Here is a 23,040-nt window from a genome sequence, read left to right as displayed (position 1 = left end):
TACAAACAAAGGACGATGGGCCTGGCTCAGGTGGTAGAGTGTTGCCTAGCCTATATAAGGCCATGGATTCAATCCCTAATACCTAAAAAAAGGAAAAAGGAAAAAAAAAGAATAGTCCCATTAATATCTTTGAATAGTTTTTAGATTATTTCTGCCAAAGAGATTCTGGTTGCTTCAGCTTCTTTGTTGAAATGAAGCAAGTATAGTTAAAAGGAAGACAGAATAAATTCTTAGAGTAGCATTATAAAAAAGGGGGAACATTTTTGAAGCTCTTTATAAATATTGCCAAACTTTTCCAAAGTTGGTGGGTTTTTGTTGTTGTTGTTGTTGTTGATGGTGGGCCTGGGCACTGTCCCTGGGCTCTTGAACTCAAGGCGAGTGCTCTACCACTTGAGCCACAGTGCCACTTGTTCTCTTCACACAGCGAGACCTGAAAATGCAATGCCTGGGCAGAGTGTGGACTCCACCTTTGCAGAGTAGAGACAAAGTTTATTGAAACGTCGCATGCTTATATAGCATACAGACATTAGAAAGTACATTTTCAGTTGGGGGCAGAAAGTTTATCTTAAACAATTTTATGGGAATACAGACAATGAGAATTAACTAACCTTTAGTCAGTGTGCAGGAAGAGTCAACAAATGTGAAGCAGTTCTATGTTATCAAAGGTTACAAAGAGTATGCACAGTGCAGGTGGGCTTCCTTAGACACACAAAGGGAGTCTTGAGGCATTTTTCTATGGGATTATTTGGAGCAAGTAGGGCACTTTCCACATACCTTCCACTGAGGTCATGGCCGGAGCATTGGGACTGTTGCCCAGACTTGGAAAGAGCTTTCTTCTTGCCCAAGAGGCTGCAGCTGGGTGTCCCGACCATAGCCAGGACTATGGAGGAGTGTTCTTGTTGGCTAGTACATAAACTTCACACAGCACATAAATCATCAGGCAGGGTCACACAAGTCTGTGTCTCTGACAGCCACTTCTGGTTTTCTGGTAGTTAATTGGAGATAAGAGTCTCAGGTACCTTCCTGCCTGGGCTGGCTTTGATCCTCAGATCTCAGCCTCCTGAGTAGGTAGGATTACAGGCATGAGCCACCAGCACCCAGCTTGTTTGTTTGTTTGTTTTAAATGAAACTTAATTTATATGTCCTGAGCATGTTCCCACATGCTTATAATTCCAACTACTCTCAAGGTAGAGATTAGAGGAATTGCTGTTCAAGACAAAACTAGCCAAGAAGTTAGTGATCATATATCACAAACAAGCTTAGCATACTATAGTCCCAGCTACCTTTGTCACTGATAGGATACTAAGCTGACCCTAGGGAAAACCACTAGACCTCTCTATCTGAAGAATAGATAAGGCAAAAAAGGCCTAGAAGCACGGCTAAAGTGGTAAAATGCCTGACAGGGATGGGGCCGTGAGTTCAAATGAAGTACTGCCAAAAAATAGAAACAAAAACCAAAACAAAAAAATTTAAGAATTGAGAATGCTTCTTTTCTTACACCTGTCTAGTGTTGAGTACTAAGATTTTTATACAGATCTTTGATGATTTGTAAATGAAAATACGAAGGACAATTTTTTTGTACTTTTTTATTGTAAAAATGCTGTACAGAGGAGTTACAGTTACATGAACAAAGTAATGAGTACATTTCCTATTGAGCATTGTTGCCTCCTTCTTTGTTTACCCTTCACATCCCTTCCCAGCCTTCCCGCCCCCCCACCCAATTCCCCCCCCCTCCGCACCAAAGTTGTAAAGTTCGTTTTCTTTTTTTTTTAATTTAATTTAATTTTTTTTGTGAACATACTGTACAGAGGGGTTACAATTACATGGGCAGGATAATGCATACATTTCTTACCAAGCATTGCAGCCTCCTCCTTTGTTTACCCTTCACATCCCTTCCCTACTCCCCCCTACCTCCCCACCACCCAATCCTCCCCCTCCCCCCCCCCCCCCCCCGTAAAGTTCGTTTTCGACATGACAGAAAAGTTTATAGTTTTTATGGCTTTAGTTGGGAGGATATCTTTACCACAGATGCCCACCTACATGTGATGTCATTGTAGAGGCCTAACAAACTCACCATGGATTGTTTTTTTAATCTCTAGGATTTAATTGCCAAGCTTATTCTACTACAATGTTTCCTTTCCATTATTTTGAATTTAAATGGGTAAAAACCCCATGATTTATTTCTAATACTGATAAACACTTTGGGAGATATTTTAAAGAAGAAAGATAAATCTTTTAATTCTTATTAAGAATGTAGGAAAAAAATACTTGATGGTTGGAATAAAATGAAAAGAAAGGCGTGAAATGTTAATATGTTGTCCCTCCTCTTCATGTGCTTCTTCCCATAGGCTCTTTTAAGACAGGACTATGCCATGTATTTCATTTACATGAATTTCATTTCATTTACATGTTTTTTTTTTTTTGTTTGTTGGTTGTGGGGCTTGAACTCTGGGCTTGGGCACTATCCCTCAGCTCTTCAGCTCAAGGCCAGCACTCTACCACATGAGCCACAGCACCACTCCTGGTTTTCTAGTGGCTTATTGGAGATAAGAGTCTCTTAGACTTTCCTGCTAGGGCTGGCTTTGAACCATGATCCTCATATCTCAGCCTCTTGAGTAGCTAGGATTACAGGCATGAGCCACCGGGGCCCAGCTACATGTATTTCATTTTATCATACCTCTATTTTATAGTGTTTATGTATAGTCTCAATAGCTGTTTTTCAATGACTTTATTACATCATATCTTTAAGATTCCGTTTTCTGTTAAAGCAGCATTTCTGATATAAAGCTTATTCCTAGCTTTCCCAGGTATAAAAAATGGTAAAATGAACTGGATAGTAAATCATCCATAAAATATATCTCATGTTGAATTCAGAAGGATTTTTAAAAACAAATGTGTTGATTTGCAAAACAAATTAATTGCAATAAGTATTGAGTGATGACTTTCATTGTACTCCTTTGAAGTTTCAAAGTATAACCCTGTTATACGTATTTCTAGAATATACTGTGAAGATAAGCAGACCTTTTTGCAAGACTGTGAGGATGATGGGGAAACAGCGGCTGGTGGACGTCTTCTTCATCTCATGGAGGTAGGTGTAACTTAAAATCTAAATCCTATTCTATATGAGCCATAACATTTCTCAGCAAAACAGAGCTCCATTTAAATTAGTAAGTTACATGTTATAAGTACATTTGGTTTAATAGTGAAATTTTTAAAATTGTGTGGAAATTTAACCACCGGATATAAGCAGAAAGCAAATGGCTAGTAATAAGTTCTGTGTTTGAAAGACAATTGAACATTGTCTTCTACTTTGGGTAAACTTCTCTGTAGTTTTTTTTTTCTTTTCTTCTGTCTTTATAGAAATTCTGTTAGTTGAATTTTGGATTTCTGGAAAGATCCAGAATCAATCCTTTCTCCCTACTTTTCTTCCCTTTTTTCCTTTCTCTTCTCCTTTTTCTTCCCCTCCCTTTATCTCCTTATTTTCCTCCCTTCCTACTTCCCATCTTCTTTTCTCACTCTTTTTCTTCCTTTCTTGTTCAACTCATTGTCTTTACGTTATCAGGCATTCCTTACTTCCAAAATTGTTGAATTTTTAATTTTTTTTGCAACCATATATTTGATTTTTTTCTCTTTTTTTGCTAAGTATATAATTTTTAAGAGTTCATTATTAATTTTTCATAGAATTTTATTCTGAGTTTATGAATATGTATTTTCTAAAATTCCTTTGCATATATTAATTAGGATTTCTTTATTCAGATGTTTTCACCATTAAATTTTTCTTGGTCCATTTTAGTTTATCTTATCCTTTCTCTTTCATGCTGCTGGATTTTCTTCATCTGTCTGGTGATCATTAGTTGTCCATTAATTTTAAGAATGGATTATTTTTTTCCCAAGGTAGTTACTGTATTATATGTGGAGCTTTGTTTTTCTAAACTGGGCCTTTCCCTTGACTAGGAACTCTAGTTCCTAGTTACTCTAGGTGTGGGTCAGGCCTTTGTACCGGTGAGTTTCACTTTAAGGGCAACATTTAACAAATATTGAACTAATGAAGAACTTACTGATCAGCTCCAGTGACTACTTTGTTTTTGTTTTTGTTGTTTAGTCCAGTGATAAAAAGGTCCCTACACTGAGCTATTCTGGTAGAAGTCCCCAAACACTGGAACACTACCTGCATGGTCTTCTTCACTCTGCCAGATTGCCCCAAAGTTTGGAGTTTGAGGATACTGGTTTTTCAAATGGCTTTCTATTCTAATATTTTACCCCTGAATTACTAGTAACTTACTCAATGAAGTACTCATCTGTTCTGCCATTAGAGTCCGTGGGAATTTTTATGTGCAATTTTTAATGTGGGTTATTTAATTCTTATTTAAAACTTGTGTTTGTATATGTCTAGTTGTATGTCTAATCGTGCTTCTAAATATAACAGATTTTGAATGTGAAAAATGTCATGGTGGTAGTATCACGCTGGTATGGAGGAATTCTGCTAGGACCAGATCGTTTTAAACATATCAACAACTGTGCCAGAAATATACTAGTGGAGAAGAATTATACAAGTTCACCTGTAAGTGGCTATTGATCTATAGAGTTTCTTATCACTGTGAAAATAAGGAGTGAGACCCTGGTCAGAACAATGAGACTGGGTAGTCATATATATGGCCTTGGGCAGATTACTTTATCTCTTGAACCTCAATTTCATAGATTCATAGATTTCATATTATAAAGAACTTTTGAAGACAAACTCATTCTTTCTCTTGCCCCTCAAACCGAGCCCCATAGAAATTGTAGCTCTGTGTGTGTGTGTGTATGTGAGTGTGCCGAGGCTTGAACTTAGATCCTCTGCGTTGTCCCTGAGTTTTTTTGCTTAAGGCTAGTTCTATCAGGACACACAGCTCTAACTTCCAGCTTTTTGGTGATTAATTGGAGAACAGAAATCTGGAGTTATCTGATCAAGCTGGCTTTGAACCATGGACTAGATATTATTATTTTTTTTTTAGTGTGTGTGTGTGTTTTGTATGTCCTGGGGCTTGAACTCAGGGCCTAAGTGCTGTCCTTGAGCTTTTGTACTCAAGGCTAGCGCTCTACCACTTGAGCCATATTTCTACTTCTGTCTTTTTTGGTGGTTAATCGGAGAGAAGAGTCTCATGGACTTTCGTATCCAGGCTGGCTTTGAACTGAGATCCTCAGACCTTAGTCTTCTGAGTAGCTAGGATTACAGGCATGAGCCACCAGTGCAGAGCTTATAACTAGATGTTTTTAAGCAGCTGTGCAATACTAAACTTGTCATTAATGTCAAGTAATCCCTCTCCCTTTGGCATGCTGTCAGTATACTTTGAGCTTTTCTTTTGGTATACTTTGAGCTCATTTTTGCTTAATGTATCCATTTAAACTTTATTACCTTACTTAAGAAACTAGAAATATATTAAATAATGAGATTATTGAAGTATAAAATATAAGCAAAGTATTTTTCTTAATTATTCTTGATTGTCTTATTGTAATAGACTATAAATGAAAGTGCCCTATAAGACACAAGTAATTATACCCTCACCTGTTTGTAGAGACTGTGTGATCAGATATCAGGTTCCATCTGTTTGTAAACAGAGAGGTATTACATTTTTTTTTTCTTTTTCAGGAAGAATCATCTAAGAGTTTGGGCAAGAACAAAAAAGTAAAAAAAGACAAGAAGCGGAGTGAACATTAATACTTGAAACTATATGAAAGGTTAATTTTTCTATAATTACAAACATATTCTACAGTCATCAAGGAATATATGACCCTGGCTGCTCAAGTCAGCCAATTCATCATGGACACCAGCATTATCTTTTCTTCTTTAGTTTTATCATCTGCCAAAAATACAGAAGTTAGAATATATTCATGTGTGTTTTAGGCTTTTTGGAAAGAACTAGTTTGTGCTTAATCATTAATTTATCTAGTTTTAGGAAAGTGACAGTTGCCCAGGCCAGTGTCTGAATTACTGCTTCACTTAAGTACATGTCAAGTGCCTTTGTTAGGTGGGGAAGAAGTGTCTCCAGAGGACTATAAATGCCTGATTTCTTGTCATTGGGATTCTTGTACTGTTAAATGAACATTGCCTTTTCTGCTCTTTATGGCTTATTGGAACAGAAGCTCATTGAAGATTGATCTTGGAGAATTTCTTCCTGTGATTTCAGTTCAAAATGTGACATTTTTCATTTTATAGTCTGAGTAATAAGTGAGAATCCAGAAGTATATATCTATAGTTATGTGTTGAGGTGGCAATTTATCAAACTAATTTGTTAGTTTAAGTATTACGCCTCAATTTCTGTCACAAATATGTGATTGTGAAATTTCAAGAAGTGATTTTGTGGTCTCTGCCTTTTTGTTGTTTAATTCTTGTAATGCAAAACATTGAATATGGAATGCCAGTAGGCTCCTGCCACCTCTGAACTGTGTTCATGTAATATTCTGGTCTAACAACTTGGTGGTATCTTCTGGTCTTTATTAAGGTATTAAAACCATGCTAGGAGCTATACTGTGATTAATGGGGCATTTAAAGACCTGAGTAAACATGACAGAACTATACTAGTCTGAGGCAAGAACTGCAATAAATGTGGTACATATTTCTCTGTGTTCCAGTCAGCCTTTATAAATCCATGATTTTTGTGGAGAGAAGGAAGAGCAAATATTTTGATTGGAAACAACTCCTCCCATTCTTAGCGGATCTTATGTTTATTTCATCTGCAAGTTGCCTGTAGGCTTTCAGACAAAATTGTTTCCTTTCAGATAGGATATCAGACAATTAGAAGTGATCAACCATGGATTTGTGTAGAAGCCCTTTCCTAAGAAGGGAACAGAGATTAGGAGGAGGCTTTGGAGTGGTGCTAGAGCTTAGAGAGCAACAGAATTTAGGCACATCTTTTTCTCCTCTTTCCACTGTTTCACCTTAAAGAGAGCCAACATCTTTACTTGATATTTTGAACAAGAATCTAGTAAACAGCTCTAAACTAGGCTGGGTTCTGAGACATAGAAATTTATTTTCAACATTATATAGTGAGATGAATTACCAAGTCACAAGATAATGTATATATTTGAGTGCTTACCTCAGTTTCCATGAAGTGCTAAGTATATCTTGTAATAAATTAACAGTTAACACAATGAGAGATGATGTAAACAGTAAGAATTTAATGCTGCAGAAAATGAGTTAATTTTTTTCTACCACATCAAATTGTATTTTTCCTTTTTCTTTCCCTCCCTCCCTCCTTCCCTCTCTCCTTCCTTCCCTCCCTCCCTCCCTCCCTTCCTCCCTCTCTTGCTTGCTCCCTTCCTTCCTTTTTTTTTTTTTTTTGGTGCTGGTACTGGGGCTTGAACTCAGGGCCTCCACTCCCACTTTTTGGCTCAAGACTAGTGCTCTGCCACTTGAGTTGTACCTCCACTTCTGGACCTTTGCTGGTTAATTGGAGACAAAGAGTCTCTTGAATTTGTCCAGGCTGGCTTCAGATCTTGATCTTAAGATCTCAGCTTTCTGAATAGCTAAGATTATAAGTCTCTTTCTTGTTGTTTTATCCAACATTTACTTGAGTCTCTACAGAAGACACTTTTTTATACTATGAATGATTTTATTTCCCTTTAAAAAAATCTTAATTTTTGCTTCTTTTTACAAGATTACTAACTATATTTTACTGAATAAAAAACCCTAGTCTACTTTACTAAAAGTAAGTCAGCTGGTAAAAGGAGAGATTCAAAATCCTCTAGTTCTAATCTCTGAGTTATTTTACACACTACTATTAATGAAAACTAACTGTCATTAGTTAGTTAAAATTTCTATTATATAGAGGATTTTCCAATTCTTCAAAAAATAATTTTATAACCAAATCTATCCTATGCTGTATTTTATATTATATTCTGTTAGTAAAAATATTTTCCACGCCTCATATATGAAAGCAGGTAGCTTTTTTAAGTGTAAATGGCGACAGCAACAGAAGATGTAGGCTCTGGGGGGTATGCATCATGAAGCAGCCTAGCTGTAGAGAATTCTGTCAGACTGACCACACCAGGAAAGAAGATAAAGCAGATATTGTTTGTAGGGCCAATGAACTTTATTGGGAAATTGTGTAATCATCTCTAATTTCCACTTTAGAGAGAACCATTATAAACATTTGGTATGGACATTTATTATTTTTTTTCTTATGCATGATTTTGTATATATGGCTATTTTCCCACAAAAATATTAAACTGTATATAGTGTTTGTATCCTACATATTTCATATAGAAGTATATTGTTAACATTTTCCCATGTCAATAAATATTCTTCTATGGCTCAATCTCTTACGGCTATGTTGTATTTTTGTCTTTTTGGATGCACTATAGTGTTACTAGTTTTCCATTTTCTTTTCCCCAGTTTTTAAGATTTTCTTCCATCTGTCACTTTGATAAATAAATGTGAAAAATTCATTGGATACCTTTTTTTTTTTTTTTGTATTTTTTGGTGCAAGTTCTGGGGCTTGAACTCTGGGCCTGGGTGCTGTCATCTCTTTAGCCACAGCTCCATGTCTAGCTGTTTTTGATGGCTAATTGAAGGTAAGGGTCTCCTGGACTTTGTTTCACAGTCTGGCTTCAAACCACAGTCCTCAGATCTCAGCCTCCTGAGTAGCTAAGATTACTGGAGTGAGCTACTGGCATCCAGTGGACACCTATTTTTATATGTAGCTCGACTGTTTCCTTAGGAAAAACAGGAAATGGGATTCCTTGGGTAGAGGTTTGTACATTCTAATAGCTCTTCATAAGTTTAGTTGAATTGCTCACTAAAGTTTTGTGCATTTTATACCCAGTGTTGTATGAGAATATACTTAGTATTCTGATAAAAAAATGTGATAAAATAGTCTATGTGATAGATAAAACTCACAGTTCCCAGCTTTAAAAATTAATCTTTGTTTTAAAAAATAATTGCAGTTTCACAAGAAGTTGTAAAAATGGTAAAGCAGTCCCTATATACCTATAAGTCAGCTTCTAGTAGTAACATTTTACAAAGCTATTACATTTTCCAAACCAGAAAATGTATTCCTAGTTGTTTTGTGAGCTACATGATTTGCAAATATGTTCTCAGCCTGTAGCTTGTCTTTTCATTGTATCAGTATCATTTGTAGAATAGTTACTGTGTAAACAAAAAAAAATGTGTGTACTTACAATTGCACTTGAGTAGGAGAGACCAGTTTGCAAAAGGAGCCAGGATGGCTACAAAAATAGCATGAAAACCTAATCACAGGGTTTTGTTATATGTAAAGTATCTATTAAGCTAGAAGATTAAAAATAATACATAAATGCATAGAAACAGGCACCTTCTAATAACTTAGTCATTATAAGTTTCAGTAATTTGTTTTCAAAACCTTGATGGCTATGTATAGGATATACAGCTGGAAGTCATGTGCAAAATGGTACTTAACAGTTTAAAAATGTTTTATAATACACATTGCAGTTCAGTATCTATGGCTCATATCTATATTCCTGCCTACTCGGGAGTCTGAAATGTTAATAATTATGCTTCTGACTATCCAAGGCAGACAACTTTGAAAGACTTATCTCCATTGACCAGAAAAAGACTGGAAGTGGAGATGTGGCTCAAATGGTAAAGCACTGTGAGTGGGGAAGGGGTACTGAGTGAGAGTATGAGGCCCTGAGGCACCAAAAAAAAAAAATAAGTAGACATCAATCACATTGATAAACATGATGATGATGATGGTGTGTGTGTGTGTGTGTGTGTGTGTGTGTGTGTGTGTGTTTGGTGATCCACACAGCTTGCATATGCTATGCCAGCACTTTGCCTCTGAGCCACAGCCCAGTCACTAATGATTTTTAACACCGGCCCCCCCTCCGCCAAAATAAAACCAGCTACCAAGTCTGAACATGTGCAGCACTCCAACCTTCACTCTTCTTTGCTTCATTTATTCAGTAACAAGAGGCTCTAGGAAAGGTTTGGAAAAAGTCAAATAGTGATTGTTTTATATACTTTCTTAAAATCCAGCCTGCAAAAACAGAGACTTTAGAACATACAATGTGAAGTGGGAAGGAAAGAAAGGCTGATAAACATTTTGCTGACTTTGTTGTGTAAGATAAGGTACACAAGTGAACAAGATGACTGCAAGCACTGCAGATAAGATTGTAAAGGAACTCTGGTCCACATAAAAATAGGTATTTGTTCTATGTACTGTGTATGGTAATCGGTAGAATTTGTAGGTATTTTTACATAGGCAGATATCTTGTGCCCTTTGGTTGTGGGGAGTTGCCTTTAAGGCAGTAGTCTTCTGAATAGATAACATTCTGGTAAAAGAATAATGATGAATTTTATTTTTCCAGTTCTGGGGCTTGAACTCAGGGCCTGGTTGTAGTCCCTGAGCTTCTTTTGCTCAAGGCTAGTGCTCTACCATTTGAGCCCAGCACCACTCATGGCTTTTTCTGACTAGTTTATTGGAAATAAGAGTGTCATGGACTTTCTTGCCTGGGCTGGCTTCAAACTGTTATCCTCAGATTTTAGCCAGCTGAATAGCTAGGATTACAGGTGTGAGCCACAAGTGCCCAGCATAGCTATGAATCTTATTGGAACAGATTTAATCCTGTTTTACCTTATGTGAAAATAATGATGCTAAGTGAAATGAACTCCAAGATATGAAAACAAGAGGTTTTTGTTTATTGTTGTGTTTTTTTGGGGGGGAGGTCCGGTCATGGGGCCTGAACTCTGGGCCTGGGCATTGTCCCTCAGCTCTTCAGCTCAAGGCTAGCGCTCTACCACTTGAGCTACAGCGCCACTTCCTTTCTTTAGTTTTTTTTTTAATTATTTTTTCCTATGGTTTGTCCTCTGCTATTACTGTATTTGATTTTGGTACTCTGAGTATTGTATATATGTTTATTTGAATTAAGGAAGGGAAGGGGAACAACAAAATGGTGAGACAAATGACAAAGGGCAAACCAATGCAACAGTGATCCTCACAAGACAATATGTTGGAAATGAACTGTGCAACCTGGGAGGGGGGCAAGAGAGGGAATAATGAGGGAAGGGGTAAAAGGCTTGACAAGAAATGTACTCAGTACCTTCCATATGTAACTGTAACCCCTCTGTACATCACCTTGACAATAAAATATTTTTAAAAATCAGTTAAATACTAAGCTCAAAATTTCAGTTTAGGTATTCTGAATTTATTGAACTTTACTCACAGATGTCAAGTCCTTTTCAAAATTGTATGACTGATCCTTCCATTCCTTGCCATATTTGATGGACCTCTAAGTTATTCTTTTCCTTCCTTCCTTCCTTCCTCTCTCTCTCTCTCTTTCTTCCTTTTTCTCTCTCTCTTTCTTTCTTTGGTGTCTATCTTAGGGCTTGAACTCAGGGCCTGGGTGCTGTCCCTGAGCTCAAAGCTAATGTTCTATCACTTGTACTATAGCTCTACTTTCAGCTTTTGGGTGGTTAAAAGGAGTTAAGAGTCTCGTGGACTTTCCTCTCAGGTTTGAATCATAATCCTCAGATCACACCCTCCTGAGTAGTTGGAGTAAGAGTCCTGGCTCTCCTAAAGCTCACTGCGGTTCAATCTACCTGACCTGTTGTTGATGTTGAATACTAATATCTTTCTCCTGACTTTGAAATAGATTTGAACTCAACAAAGCATTTAGACCCTGAAGCTAAGGTCCAGTGAGTATGAGACACTGCCACATGGACTTTGATTTGGGTATACTACAGTGCTTCCACAGAAGATTCCCGGCTTTTCATTCTCAGCAATATGGGTCCACAAAGTTAGGCTAAATTGTTTTATTTTCTTTTGAGTTCCAGGTGTTTCAGTTTTCCATTTACCCTTTTATGGCTTTCCACCCACAAGAACAGGGCACAGAGCTCTTTCAACACATAAGTTTTTGACAGCTGGACATGCGGAAGACCACCTTCTATCCTCAAATTCCATTCCATTTTATCTATCTATCTATCTATCTATCTATCTATCTATCTATCTATCTATCTATCTATCTATCTATCTATCTATCTATCTATCTGTCCGTCAGTCCGTCCGTCTGTCTGTCTGTCTGTCTCTGCCTGCCTGCCTGCCTGTCTGTCTACCTGCCTATCCTCCATTCAGATCAGTCTTGACCAGTATTTTCCAGATTCAAATGGATATGTATTTCTACCTTGTACCCCAACTTAGATCTTCAAGAATATCCTCCTTAGAACAGCTTACACTAAGCAAAAAGAAAGAAGAGTGGAAGAAATAGTTGGGTTGTCAAAGCTCATAGAACTCTCAAACATTATAGACCATGATAATGACAATTTCCCTTGTATTTCCCTAACATGTGTTTGTGACTTTAAGTATCATAATCTCATAATACTGTGAAATTTATGAGATTTATGTAATCAATCTCAATAAAAATTATTTTTTTAAAAAAAGAAACCAGCCTGGGAAGATAAATCTAAGAGATTCTTATCTTCAGTTAACCAGCAGAAAGCTGTAAGTGAAGGCCTGGTTTAAGATTGCTTGCCTTGATTATAGCCATTTTTTAAAAATAAGTTTTTTATTGTGAAAATACTGTACAGAGGGTTTACAGTTACATGAGCAAAGTAATGAGTACATTTCTTATCAAATAGTGTTGCCTCTTCCTTTGTTTTTCCTCTAACACCCCTTCCCTCCCATCTCCAAAACTACACTCCCCCAACATTCCTCCTGCCAAATAGTAAAGTTCGTTTTTTGACATAGCGTTTTGTATATCTCATCTCGTTGTTGCAATGGGTCACCCTGTATCCCTATTTAAAATTTTTGTTTTTTCCCTTCCGCTCCCCAAATTATACCAACCTCAAATACAGTGAAAACAGGGGTTATACTGTGGGAGAGGGACATACAAAGCAACAAAAAAAATCATGTGGTACCTTAAAAATATGTTAGAAACAATAGCACGAAAGAAAACACCACTTGTGTCCTTATCTTGGGGTTCATTTCCTTAACATCATCTTATCTGATCGTTTCTGCTTGTCTCAGATATATACTAGTTATTGCAAATAAGGGAAACCATGGGACCTATGTTTCTTTGGGCCTGGATTACTTCAGTTAATATAATTTTTTCCAAGTCTTTCCATTTCCTAACAAATGGGGCAATGCCATTCTTTCTGATGGAGGGATAGAATTCCATTGTGTATATATACCACATTTTTTTGATCCATTCATCTACTGAGGGGCATCTGGATTGGTTCCATATCTTAACTATGGTGAATAATGCTGCAATAAACATAGTTGTGCTGGTAGTTTTAGTATGGTCTTGTTTGTGATCGTTTGGGTAAATGCCTAAAAGTGGGATTGCTGGGTATAGGGGAGCTCTATGTGGAGTCTTTTGAGGACCCTCCATACTGCTTTCCAAAGTGGTTGAACAAGTTTACACTCCCACCAACAATGCAGTAGGGTTCCCTTCTGTCCACATCCCCTCCAAAAAAAAATTGCTTGCCTTGAATGATAAAGGTAAAGGGATGACACCCAGGTTCTGAGTTCAAGCCCCAGTACTGGCAAAAAATAAAATAGCCTCCCCAGCAACAATTTCATTCCCATTAATCATTATCCATTCATTGTTAACTTGAATCTGAACCTTCTTCCTAAAGTAACTCTCTAAGTCACTGGGCTAGCTTACATTGCTGGTAGGAAGATGAGTTGTTGTAGGAATTCTGCTACAAGGGGAGGGTATCTGACTGAATATATACTGAGCAATGAAAACATAAGTTCTAGAAGACGGTAGAATATTTGCACAGACACTCCCAATTTGGCAGGTCTTACATTTATGCTAAGGTTGGCCTGGACTATAATTGTCCTGTTGATGCCTCTCAGATAGCTGGGATGCAGGCACAAATTATGATGCCCAGTTTTTATTGACTGAGTTTAGGTCTTGTGAATATTTTGCCCAGGCTGACTTGCAACTGTGGTCACCCCCATCTCAGCCTCCTGAAAGCCGAGGCTTATAGGCATGAGGGTGCTACCATGACTGGCTAAAACAAAAGGCTGAAGTCATTGTAGACCACATCTTTGAATTTTTTGCCATGCCCATTTTCTTTTCCTCCCTCTTTTCTCCCCACCCCCTCTCCCCACCACATTTTTCTCTCTTTTCTTCTTGTTGTTCATGGGGCTTGAACTCAGGGCGTGGGCACTGACCCTGAGCTTTTTTTGCTAAAGGCTAGTGCTCTACCATTTTGAGCCACAGCACCACTTCTGGATTTTTGGTGGTTAATTTGAGTCTCATAGACTTTCCTGCCTGGGCTGGCTTTGAACCTCAATCCTCAGGTATCAGGCTCCTGAGTAGCTAGGATTATAGGTGTAAACCACTATCACGCATCTTCATGCCCATTTTCTTTCTTTCTTTTTTTTTTGGGGGGGGGTCTGGTCGTGGGGCCCGAACTCTGGGCCTAGGCGCTCTCCCTCAGCTCTTCAGCTCAAGGCTAGCGCTCTACCACTTGAGCCACAGCGCCACTTCCGGCTTTTTTCTTTTTGCTTATGTGGTGCTGGGGAATTGAACCCAGGGCCTCATGCATGCAAGGCAAGCGCTCTACCGCTGAGCCACCTTCCCAGCCCATTCATGCCCATTTTCTTAATGAAGTGTTTTATTTAACTATTCTAATCTTCTACTATTTCTTGGAAAGTGATGAGAAATAATGTTTAATTTATTGTGGCTTGCAAGAGCAGTGAATTGTGTGAAGAGTTGTGAGGAGTCCACAAAGTTCCTCTAGGTTACTCTCAGGTCTTGGATAGGGGATGGGATACAGTGGTGAAATCTCAGCTTGCCAGGTGGTTTACCAGTCTTTCTCTTGGGAAACTTTGAATACTTTTCTGAATGTGTATCATACTTAAAGAAAAAACAAAACAAAACAAAATGGGACAACATATAGTCTTTGCTCTCCAGTAACTTAGATTCTGTCAGGAGAGATAAGTAAGTTTCCCTTTCTATTATCCTTCCTCTGTTTGTAGAGATTCATGCTCCCACTTTTCTTGTTCCTGAAAGAACTGAACATTTTATGTGTAAACATTTGCTGCTGCTGATACATTCTTTCAGCTTTCATATTGGAAAAGCTTTTATTTTGCTTGGTGTTTGAGAGATATTTTTAGTAAGTATAGAAATCTAGATTGACAGGGTTTTTCCTTTGAGTACTAAAAAGGTGTTACAGCCGTCATATTCTTATGTTACTTACTGACAAGCAATTTACTGATGTTCTTATTTTTCTTATTTGTGTGTGATGCGCTTCCAATCCCCAGTTTTTTCTTAACATTGGTTCTGAGCAAGTTTATTTCTGTGCTTTATATAGTTCTCTCTCTCTCTCTGTCTCTCATTCTCTTTATGATTATTGAGTTTTGGATTTGTTGAGCTACTTGGTTCATAGCTTTTATCAAATTTTGTAAAATTTTGGACAGTCTTCATTTTTTAATGTTCCCTATCTCTCCTTTAGGAATACCTTATGGACATGCATTAAGTAACCTTAAGTTGTCTGATAGCTTAAAGATGTTCTATTAATTTTTTCTAAAATTTGCTCTGATTCTATGTTTCTTTGTGGGTGGCTTACATGGCTACATATTCAGATTCACTAATTGTTTCCTCTTCAATGTCAGACTTGTTAATTCTTTCAGTATTTTTAGTTAAGACATTCTAGTTTTCACTTCTAGAAGCTTTATTTGGGTCTTTAAAAATGACTTTTATATCTTTCCACATTCCTTGAATATAGGATACAGATTTAGAACCACTGTCATAATCTGTTTATCTGTTATTATCTTGGGGTTAATATTAGATGGTTTTTGTGCCGATACCAGGACTTGAAATCAGGGCCTTATGCTCTCACTTGATTTTTTCCCACTTAAGGCTGTTATTCTACTACCTGAGACATACCTTTAGTCCTGGCCTCTTGCTGGTTAATTGAAGATAAGGGTCTCTCAGATTTATCTGCCCAGGCTGACTTCCAACCAGGACCCTCAAATCTTAACCTCCTAAGTAGTTAGGATTACAAGAATGAACAATCAGGCCCCAGCTTACTACAGTGGTTTCAATTGATGGATTTTTCTCCGAATAGATTATATTTGGCAGCTTCTTGACCTGTCTGATGACTGGATTGTAAGTTTTGCTTCTTTTGGGTTTGGGAATATTTTTTTACTCAAGGCTAGTACTTTACCACTTGAGCCACAGCTCCACTTCCAGCTTTGTTATTGTTTAAAATAAAACATTTCAGGTCTGGGAAGGTGGCTCAGCGGTAGAGTGCTTGCCTTGCATGCATGAGGCCCTGGGTTCGATTCCTCAGCACTACATAAGCTGAAAAAGCAGGAAGTGGCGCTGTGGCTCGTAGAGCACTAGCCTTGAGCTGAAGAGCTGAGGTACAGTGCCCAGGCCCAGAGTTCTGGCCACATGACTGGCAAAAGCTTTAAAAATAAAAAATAAAACATTTCACTGTTCTTTGGAAATAGTTTTTCAGTGTTAGTAAAGGGAAACTGTTAACCACAGTTGACTTTATCAAGAATCAGGAAGTACCATGACATCAGCATCAGATTTTAAAAATGTAGAAGATGCTTTGAGTAGAAGGTTATATATTTTAGGTATCTGGTTGGAAAACATACTTGACAGAATTGTCTGGCTGGATTAATTTTCTCTATTGAACTTCTTTATCACTTGATGTGATGGCAGGTAGTAATAGTACAAAGAACTTTACTGAAGTTTCTTTAGCATTTGTTATGTCCATAGTAGCTCTTGCTATAATGCTAGGAAATGCTGTGGTCATTTTAGCTTTTGTGATGGACAAAAACCTTAGACATCGAAGTAATTATTTTTTTCTTAACTTGGCCATTTCTGACTTCTTCGTGGGTAAGTTATATGTCTATTTCAAACAATTTTTCTGATGATTATTCTTTCTAAAACCTTAAAATAAGCTCTTGTTATTTCAAGAGGGTTACACAAGAGGGAGGGACATTAAAAAGAAAATTTTGAATTATTAAAATTCTGGAGTCTATGTGGCATTTTAAGCATTTTAAGCAAATCAGTGTAATGAGGAACTTTTATCTGAAACCAATTTCTTTTTATTGAATAACATTAAGTTTAGAATAGTCCTAAATTTGTTTTGATAAAAAGAATTACTTATTTTAGGAGTTGTTTTCCTTGTATGTTTACATTTGTAAGTATTTCTCTCTAAGTAAGTCCTAGTTTCCTTAGATGGAGGCATAGAAATAATTGGATGGTGGGATAATAATTAAAAAATGAGATAGCCAGGTCACCCAAATGTTGTGGCTAATAGTAGTATTTTCAAAGTTATGACACAGAATATATATATATATAATATTACACTAAATTACCTTGCATATAATGTGTCATATTGTTATATCATTGAAAGAATCCATACAAACCAAAGTAATCTTTGAAAACATTCTTTGTAACTTGTCAGTTCCTGATTGTTACCACTTTTCACAGCTCTTATCATAATAAACACAAATGCAAAACTGTCAACAGGCTGACACTTATAATTTATATATAATTTAATCTGGCATATTTAGAAAAAGGTTGCTTGTAGATTAAAATTGAATGAAGAAGATAGGATAGTTTATTGCCTAAAATGCAATTGTTGTTCAACAAATGTTAGTCCTCTTTTGAGTGATCTACAGATATGTTTCAACCAAATTAAGTTCACAAACGTTGGTATAGTATATAGCATGAGTGTCCTGTGATATACACAATATCAATAGGACCTATAGATGAATAGATCCATCTCTTCCCCAATTCATAAATGACTCTAATATATGGAGTGATGTGAGACCCCATGGAAACATACCCAGAGAAAAGGCACTCAAAAAATGGAGAAAGCACATTTAATTAGTGGAAAGTGGCATTCAAAGTGCACCATTGAATGACAGCCAGGCTTTCCACAGACAGAGATGGGGAGAAGAGAATTCCAAGAATCAGCAAGAGCATGCTGGTACAAAGTCATTATTCTTATCTTCTTAGGTGTGAGCCTGAGGCTAGTGTGCAGACAGTTGAGTGGGAACAGAAAAGGATCAAGTTTGGATCTCTATAGTCATGGTCTTGAAATAATAGCATCAGTTTGGATTGGAGCTTTTAAAACAGACAATGAGGAGATGTAAGGATTTTACAAACCAGTAGAGAGAGGGTAGGACCAAAGATCAAGGGTGTTACCCTGAGAGGCAGCCTGCAGGAGGCAGGAGAGCTGGGGCATGCAGCAATGCTGTGATCTAGGTAGAAGGCAAGTGACAAGACTTTGAGCAACAGCAAGGGTGCAAAAGAAGGACATTCGGCAGAGCTGCAGAAGGTGGAGATGGTCAAGAGAAAGAGAGATGGGGGGCCGGGGGGGGGGGAGGCTGGGAAGGGATGTGAAGGGTAACCAAAGGAGGAGGCTACAATGCTTGATAAGAAATGTACTCACTATCTTGCTCATGTAATTGTAACCCCTCTGTACAGTATTTTCACAATAAAAAAAAGAGAAAGAGAGAGATGAATGTGTGATTGGGCTTCTATGGGTCTAAGGAAGATATGGCCCTCAACCAAAGTCAGGAGCATGTGGGAGGACACTTACAGTTCTACTGTTGCCTGGAAAGTTCTTGAGGAAACTCCTGGCTAGAGAGACTTACTTAAGTGCTATGACATAGAAACAACAAAATCAGAGATAAAACAGATAAACTGATAAGTGTGTGTGTGTGTGTGTTTCTGGGATTTAAACCAAGGCCTTCATACATACTAGGTAAGCCCTCTACCCTAGACGTGTATCCTTGCACAGAATTTTTTCTTTTCTTTATTGAGGTTAAAACTCACAGGGCTGTATTTGCTAGGCAGGCTCTACCACTTGAGCCACTCGACCAGCCCCAGCACAGATAATTAATTTTTTAAATGAATGATTACTGGGCTCTCCTGGCTCATAACTGTTACCTTAGCTACTCAGGAGGCTGAAATTTGAGGATCATGGTTCAAAGCTGGCCTGGGTAACAAAGTCCATGAGACTCTTGTCTCCAATTAATCATAGAAAAAGCTAGAAGTGGAGCTATGGCTCAAAAAATTAGAGTGCTAGCCTTGAGCACTCAGGCCCTGAGGTTAATCCCCAGGAAAATCAATGATGTTCCCCTTTCTCTTTTCAATTCTTTCTCTCCAAATAACCATCATTTACAATTTGATATATATCCTGCTCCATCATTCACTCTGCTCACATAAAAATATACACAAGTATACTGATGTGAATGTGGAGACTTTTCTGCTACAAATATATCTCTTCTTCCTTTATGAAATTGTGTGACTTTTAGGTAGCATTTGGTAGTTAAAAAGATGATGTATTTTGATTATTCCAATGAGAACAAGGCCCTGACATACTTGGTCATAGAGAAGAACAAGGCAAAACAACCAAGATCCAAGATTTTGGACATAGATGGCTCCCCTTTTTACTGTCTTATATTAGTAGTTTGTTTTCTCTCACTTTTTGGAAGTGGTGGTAGGCAGTAATGGAGTTTGAACTCAGAGCCTTGTACTTGGTAGGCAATTGCTTTATCTCATGAACCATACCTCAACCCTTTTTGCTTTAGTTGTTTGTCAGATAGCAACTTGTGCTTTTGCCTGAGCTGGTTTTGGATCATGATCCTTCTGCTTCTGCCTCTCATGACAAGTATACACTAACACACTGGGCTTGTTCTTTGAGATATAGCCCTACTAACATTTTGTGCTGGACTTGACTTGAACTTCAACCCTCCAATTTCTGTCTCTTGAGTTAGGATTACATCATTTTTTCTTTTTCTTTTTTAAATGATAACCAACATTCATTTATTTGCATTTATTTTATGCTAAATTTATTCCCATGCCGTAAGTTTTTGTTTCTTCATTTTCTTCTGGGATACTTTTTTTTCTTCTGTGCCACCTCCAATTCTGGTTTATGAACAATTTACTCCTTTTCAGTAAGGATCATTACAATGTGACATGAGGCACTCATGTATGGGTGAATCTGACTATGGCCTCTATGAGTTCAGCAGTGTATCTTGGGTGCTTTGTTCACCTGGATGTGTTCAATGACCAGAAAGTCTACATCCAAACCCTTCAGTTCAGCATTACTCTCTGCATTCTGAAGAGTATGCAGCAGAAATTCAGCATTCTTTTTGGGCCACCAACCTCGTGTTCAGCCCATTGCTGCCTGTGCACACTTGCCAACTCTACCATATAATGCCTGACAGCACACATTGCTTCTTCAAAGTGACCTCTTTCAGATACTTGGAAGATTTTCAGATATGCATACTCTTTTTTAAAAATATATAATATCAGAGTCTTTATTATACAGTTAACAGGCTGCAGGCCACCAGTTATTACAAAGGCCTTCAGCACGCAAATACACATAACACAGCCAGCAAACATGCTAAAGAGGAAAGAAATAACAAAAACAATACCAACGAGCCAATTCAGCTCTAATAGAGAGCTGAATTGGGACTCCATGATGACTGGAGATGAGCCAGGAGACAGGACACAGGACATGATCTTGGAGACACACATAGCATGGCATCAGATATGCATAGTCTTGACAGCCTGAGCTGCTTCTCTGCTGTTCTTAAAGTGAACAAAAAGATTTGAACCTTTTGACTTTCATGATTTAATGGGGTTTCCTGGATCAAGAAAGTAGCGAAGCATTTTTACAGCTCCCTCCAGCCCTCTTACAGGAAGAGCTTTTAATTTTCTTAAACTGACACTTCTTTAAACTTTTTATTTGGCCGGGTGCTGGTGGCTCATGCCTGTAATCCTAGCTACTCAAGAGGCTGAGATCTGAGGATCGCAGTTCAAAGCCAGTCGGGGTAGGAAAGTCCATGAAACTCTTATCTCCAGCAAACCACCAGAAAACCAGAAATGGTGCTATAGCTCAAGTGGTAGAGCGCTCGCCTTGAGCTGAAGAGCTGAGGGACAGTGCTCAGGCCCAAAGTTCAAGCCCCATGACTGACAAAAAAAATTATTGTAAAGATACTGTACAGAGGAGTTACAGTTACATGAGTAAGGTAATGAGTACATTTCCTATAGTGCATTGTTACCCCTCTTTTGTTTTTCCCCTACTATCCCATCCTTCCTTATTTCCCCAACTCCCCCCGCCCCACAATTGTAAAGTTCATTTCCAACATAGTATCTTGTACATCTCATTGTTACAAGGGTCAATCTGTATCCTTGTTTCAGCATTTTATTATTTCCCTTCCCCTCCTCAAATTAGAAAAATATAGGTGCAAGATGCAGGGCACCAGAATCAAATACAGTGACAACAGGGGTTATACCATTGGGGGAAGAACATACAAAAGAAACAAAAAAAAATCACATGGTACATTAAAAACAATAGTTATAAGAAAAAACCTCTTGTGTCCCTATTTCACTTAGCATCATTTTATATAGTCATATGTGCATAGCTTTTGACCTTATCTGCTTGTCTGGTAAGATTATCCTAGACATGTACTTGTTATTGCAAATAAGTTTCAGGAACTGGCTCTTGGACTTACTTAGCAAGTCTGTTGAGCTAGAAACACAGTTCCATTGTAGAAGTTGTAGAAACACTTCTGAGTAGGCAGCTCGGAGAAATATTTATATTCACTTTTCTGAAACTCCTTCAAAGGAAACCCAAATATGTGTTTTTCCACAGACAGGAACTGAGAATATGGCATTTGCACTAAAACATCACACAGAACACAAGGGGACAACAGAATAGACTAGAATGCATTCTATCAGCAAACTGCATTCAAGCAGTTTTGGCGTTTCCAGCACACCATTCCTTATTCATATAATTCAGAAAGTATGTGGAAAGGCGTATTCAACTTAGAACCCTTGTTTTAATACTTCAAGTCAGTGGAGTCCAATGCAAAGATCACAAGCATCTCCATCTGTGGAAGAAATGAGTGTAGATGTGGAAAATACTCAAGCTGAAAACATTGGAAGGCACAACTTTGGACCTTTTTTTTCATTGTAAAGATACTGTACAGGGCTGGGCAGGTCGCTCAGTGATAGAGTGTTTGCCTTGCATGCATGTGGACCTGGGTTTGATTCCTCAGCATCACACAAGCAGAAAAAGCCAGAAATGGTGCTGTCGCTCAAGTGGTAGAGCGCTAGCCTTGAGCTGAAGAGCTGAGGGACAGCGCCCAGGCCCAGAGTTCAGGCCCCACAACCAACAAAAAAAGAAAAGAAAAAAGGAGGTACAGAGGGGTTACAGTTACATGAGTAAGGAAATGAGTACATTTCCTATCAAGCATTGTCACCCCTCCCTTTATTTTTCCTCTACTATCCCTTCCAACTTTGTTTCTGTTTTTGGGATTCTTTGATTTACTTCAGACTTTGTTTCTATTTTTTAGATACTTTGATTTACTTCAGGCAAACTGGCTCCCCCCTCTCCACACCTTGATGAAATGAAAGGCACTGAATTGAAACTTCTCATTAAAAACACAATTGAAGCTGGGCTCTGGTGGTGCATGCCTGTAATCCTAGCTACTCAGAAGGATGACCTGAGATCACAATTGGAAGCCAGAGCAGGCAGAAAAAGCTATGAGACTCTATTGTCAATTAACTACTCAGATATAAGCTAGAAGTGGGGCTGTGGTTAAGTGGTAGAGCACTAGCCTTGAGCAAAAGAAGCTCAGGAAAAATGCCTAGGCATTGAGTTCAAGCCCCAGGACTAGCAAAAAAAACAAAAAAAAAAAACAAAAAACAACAACAAAAAACAACCCAGGGGCTAGGAAGGTGGCTCAGTGGTGGAGTGCGTGCCTTGCATGCCTGAAGCCCTGGGTTCGATTCCCCAGCACCACATAAGCAAAAAGAAAAAAAAGCCGGAAGTGGCACTTTGGCTCAAGTGGTAGAGCGCTAGCCTTGAGCTGAAGAGCTAAGGGACAGTGCCCAGGCCCAGAGTTCAGGCCCCACAACTGGATCCCCCCCCCAAAAAAACCCCAAAACAAGCAACAAACAAACAAAAAACCCAACCAAACTAAAACAAAACAAAAAACAATGGAAGCCAGGCATGGTAGTTGACATTTATAATTCCGGAACTTGGGATACTGAGATAGGAGGTACTCAAGTTCAAGATACAGTGACTAG

At 38.1% G+C, this 23,040-nt stretch overlaps 2 protein-coding genes and 1 pseudogene across 2 annotated transcripts in view; 2 read left to right on the top strand and 1 right to left on the bottom strand.

Moving 5' to 3' along the window:
* Impact (impact RWD domain protein) overlaps positions 1-7,233 on the top strand; it is a 28,317-nt gene extending 21,084 nt beyond the window's left edge. Inside the window, exons 9-11 of the mRNA XM_013014812.1 lie at positions 2,998-3,088; positions 4,427-4,561; positions 5,630-7,233. Coding sequence (XP_012870266.1) covers positions 2,998-3,088; positions 4,427-4,561; positions 5,630-5,698 — 295 coding nt within the window. The 3' untranslated portion in view covers positions 5,699-7,233. The remainder of the gene's footprint in view (positions 1-2,997; positions 3,089-4,426; positions 4,562-5,629) is intronic.
* Positions 7,234-16,634: 9,401 nt separating this feature from the next.
* The window catches only part of Hrh4 (histamine receptor H4), a 15,494-nt gene continuing 9,088 nt past the window's right edge, over positions 16,635-23,040 (top strand). The window contains exon 1 of the mRNA XM_013014871.1: positions 16,635-16,818. Within this exon, the coding sequence (XP_012870325.1) occupies positions 16,635-16,818 (184 nt within the window). The remainder of the gene's footprint in view (positions 16,819-23,040) is intronic.
* On the bottom strand, positions 19,791-20,616 carry LOC105984558 (annotated as a pseudogene).

The sequence above is a fragment of the Dipodomys ordii genome, unplaced genomic scaffold (assembly GCF_000151885.1).
Source record: "Dipodomys ordii isolate 6190 unplaced genomic scaffold, Dord_2.0 Scaffold25, whole genome shotgun sequence".
Lineage (NCBI taxonomy): Eukaryota > Metazoa > Chordata > Mammalia > Rodentia > Heteromyidae > Dipodomys > Dipodomys ordii.
The sequence above is the reverse complement of the archived record's forward strand: the minus strand, read 5'-3'. Positions and strand labels throughout refer to the sequence as shown.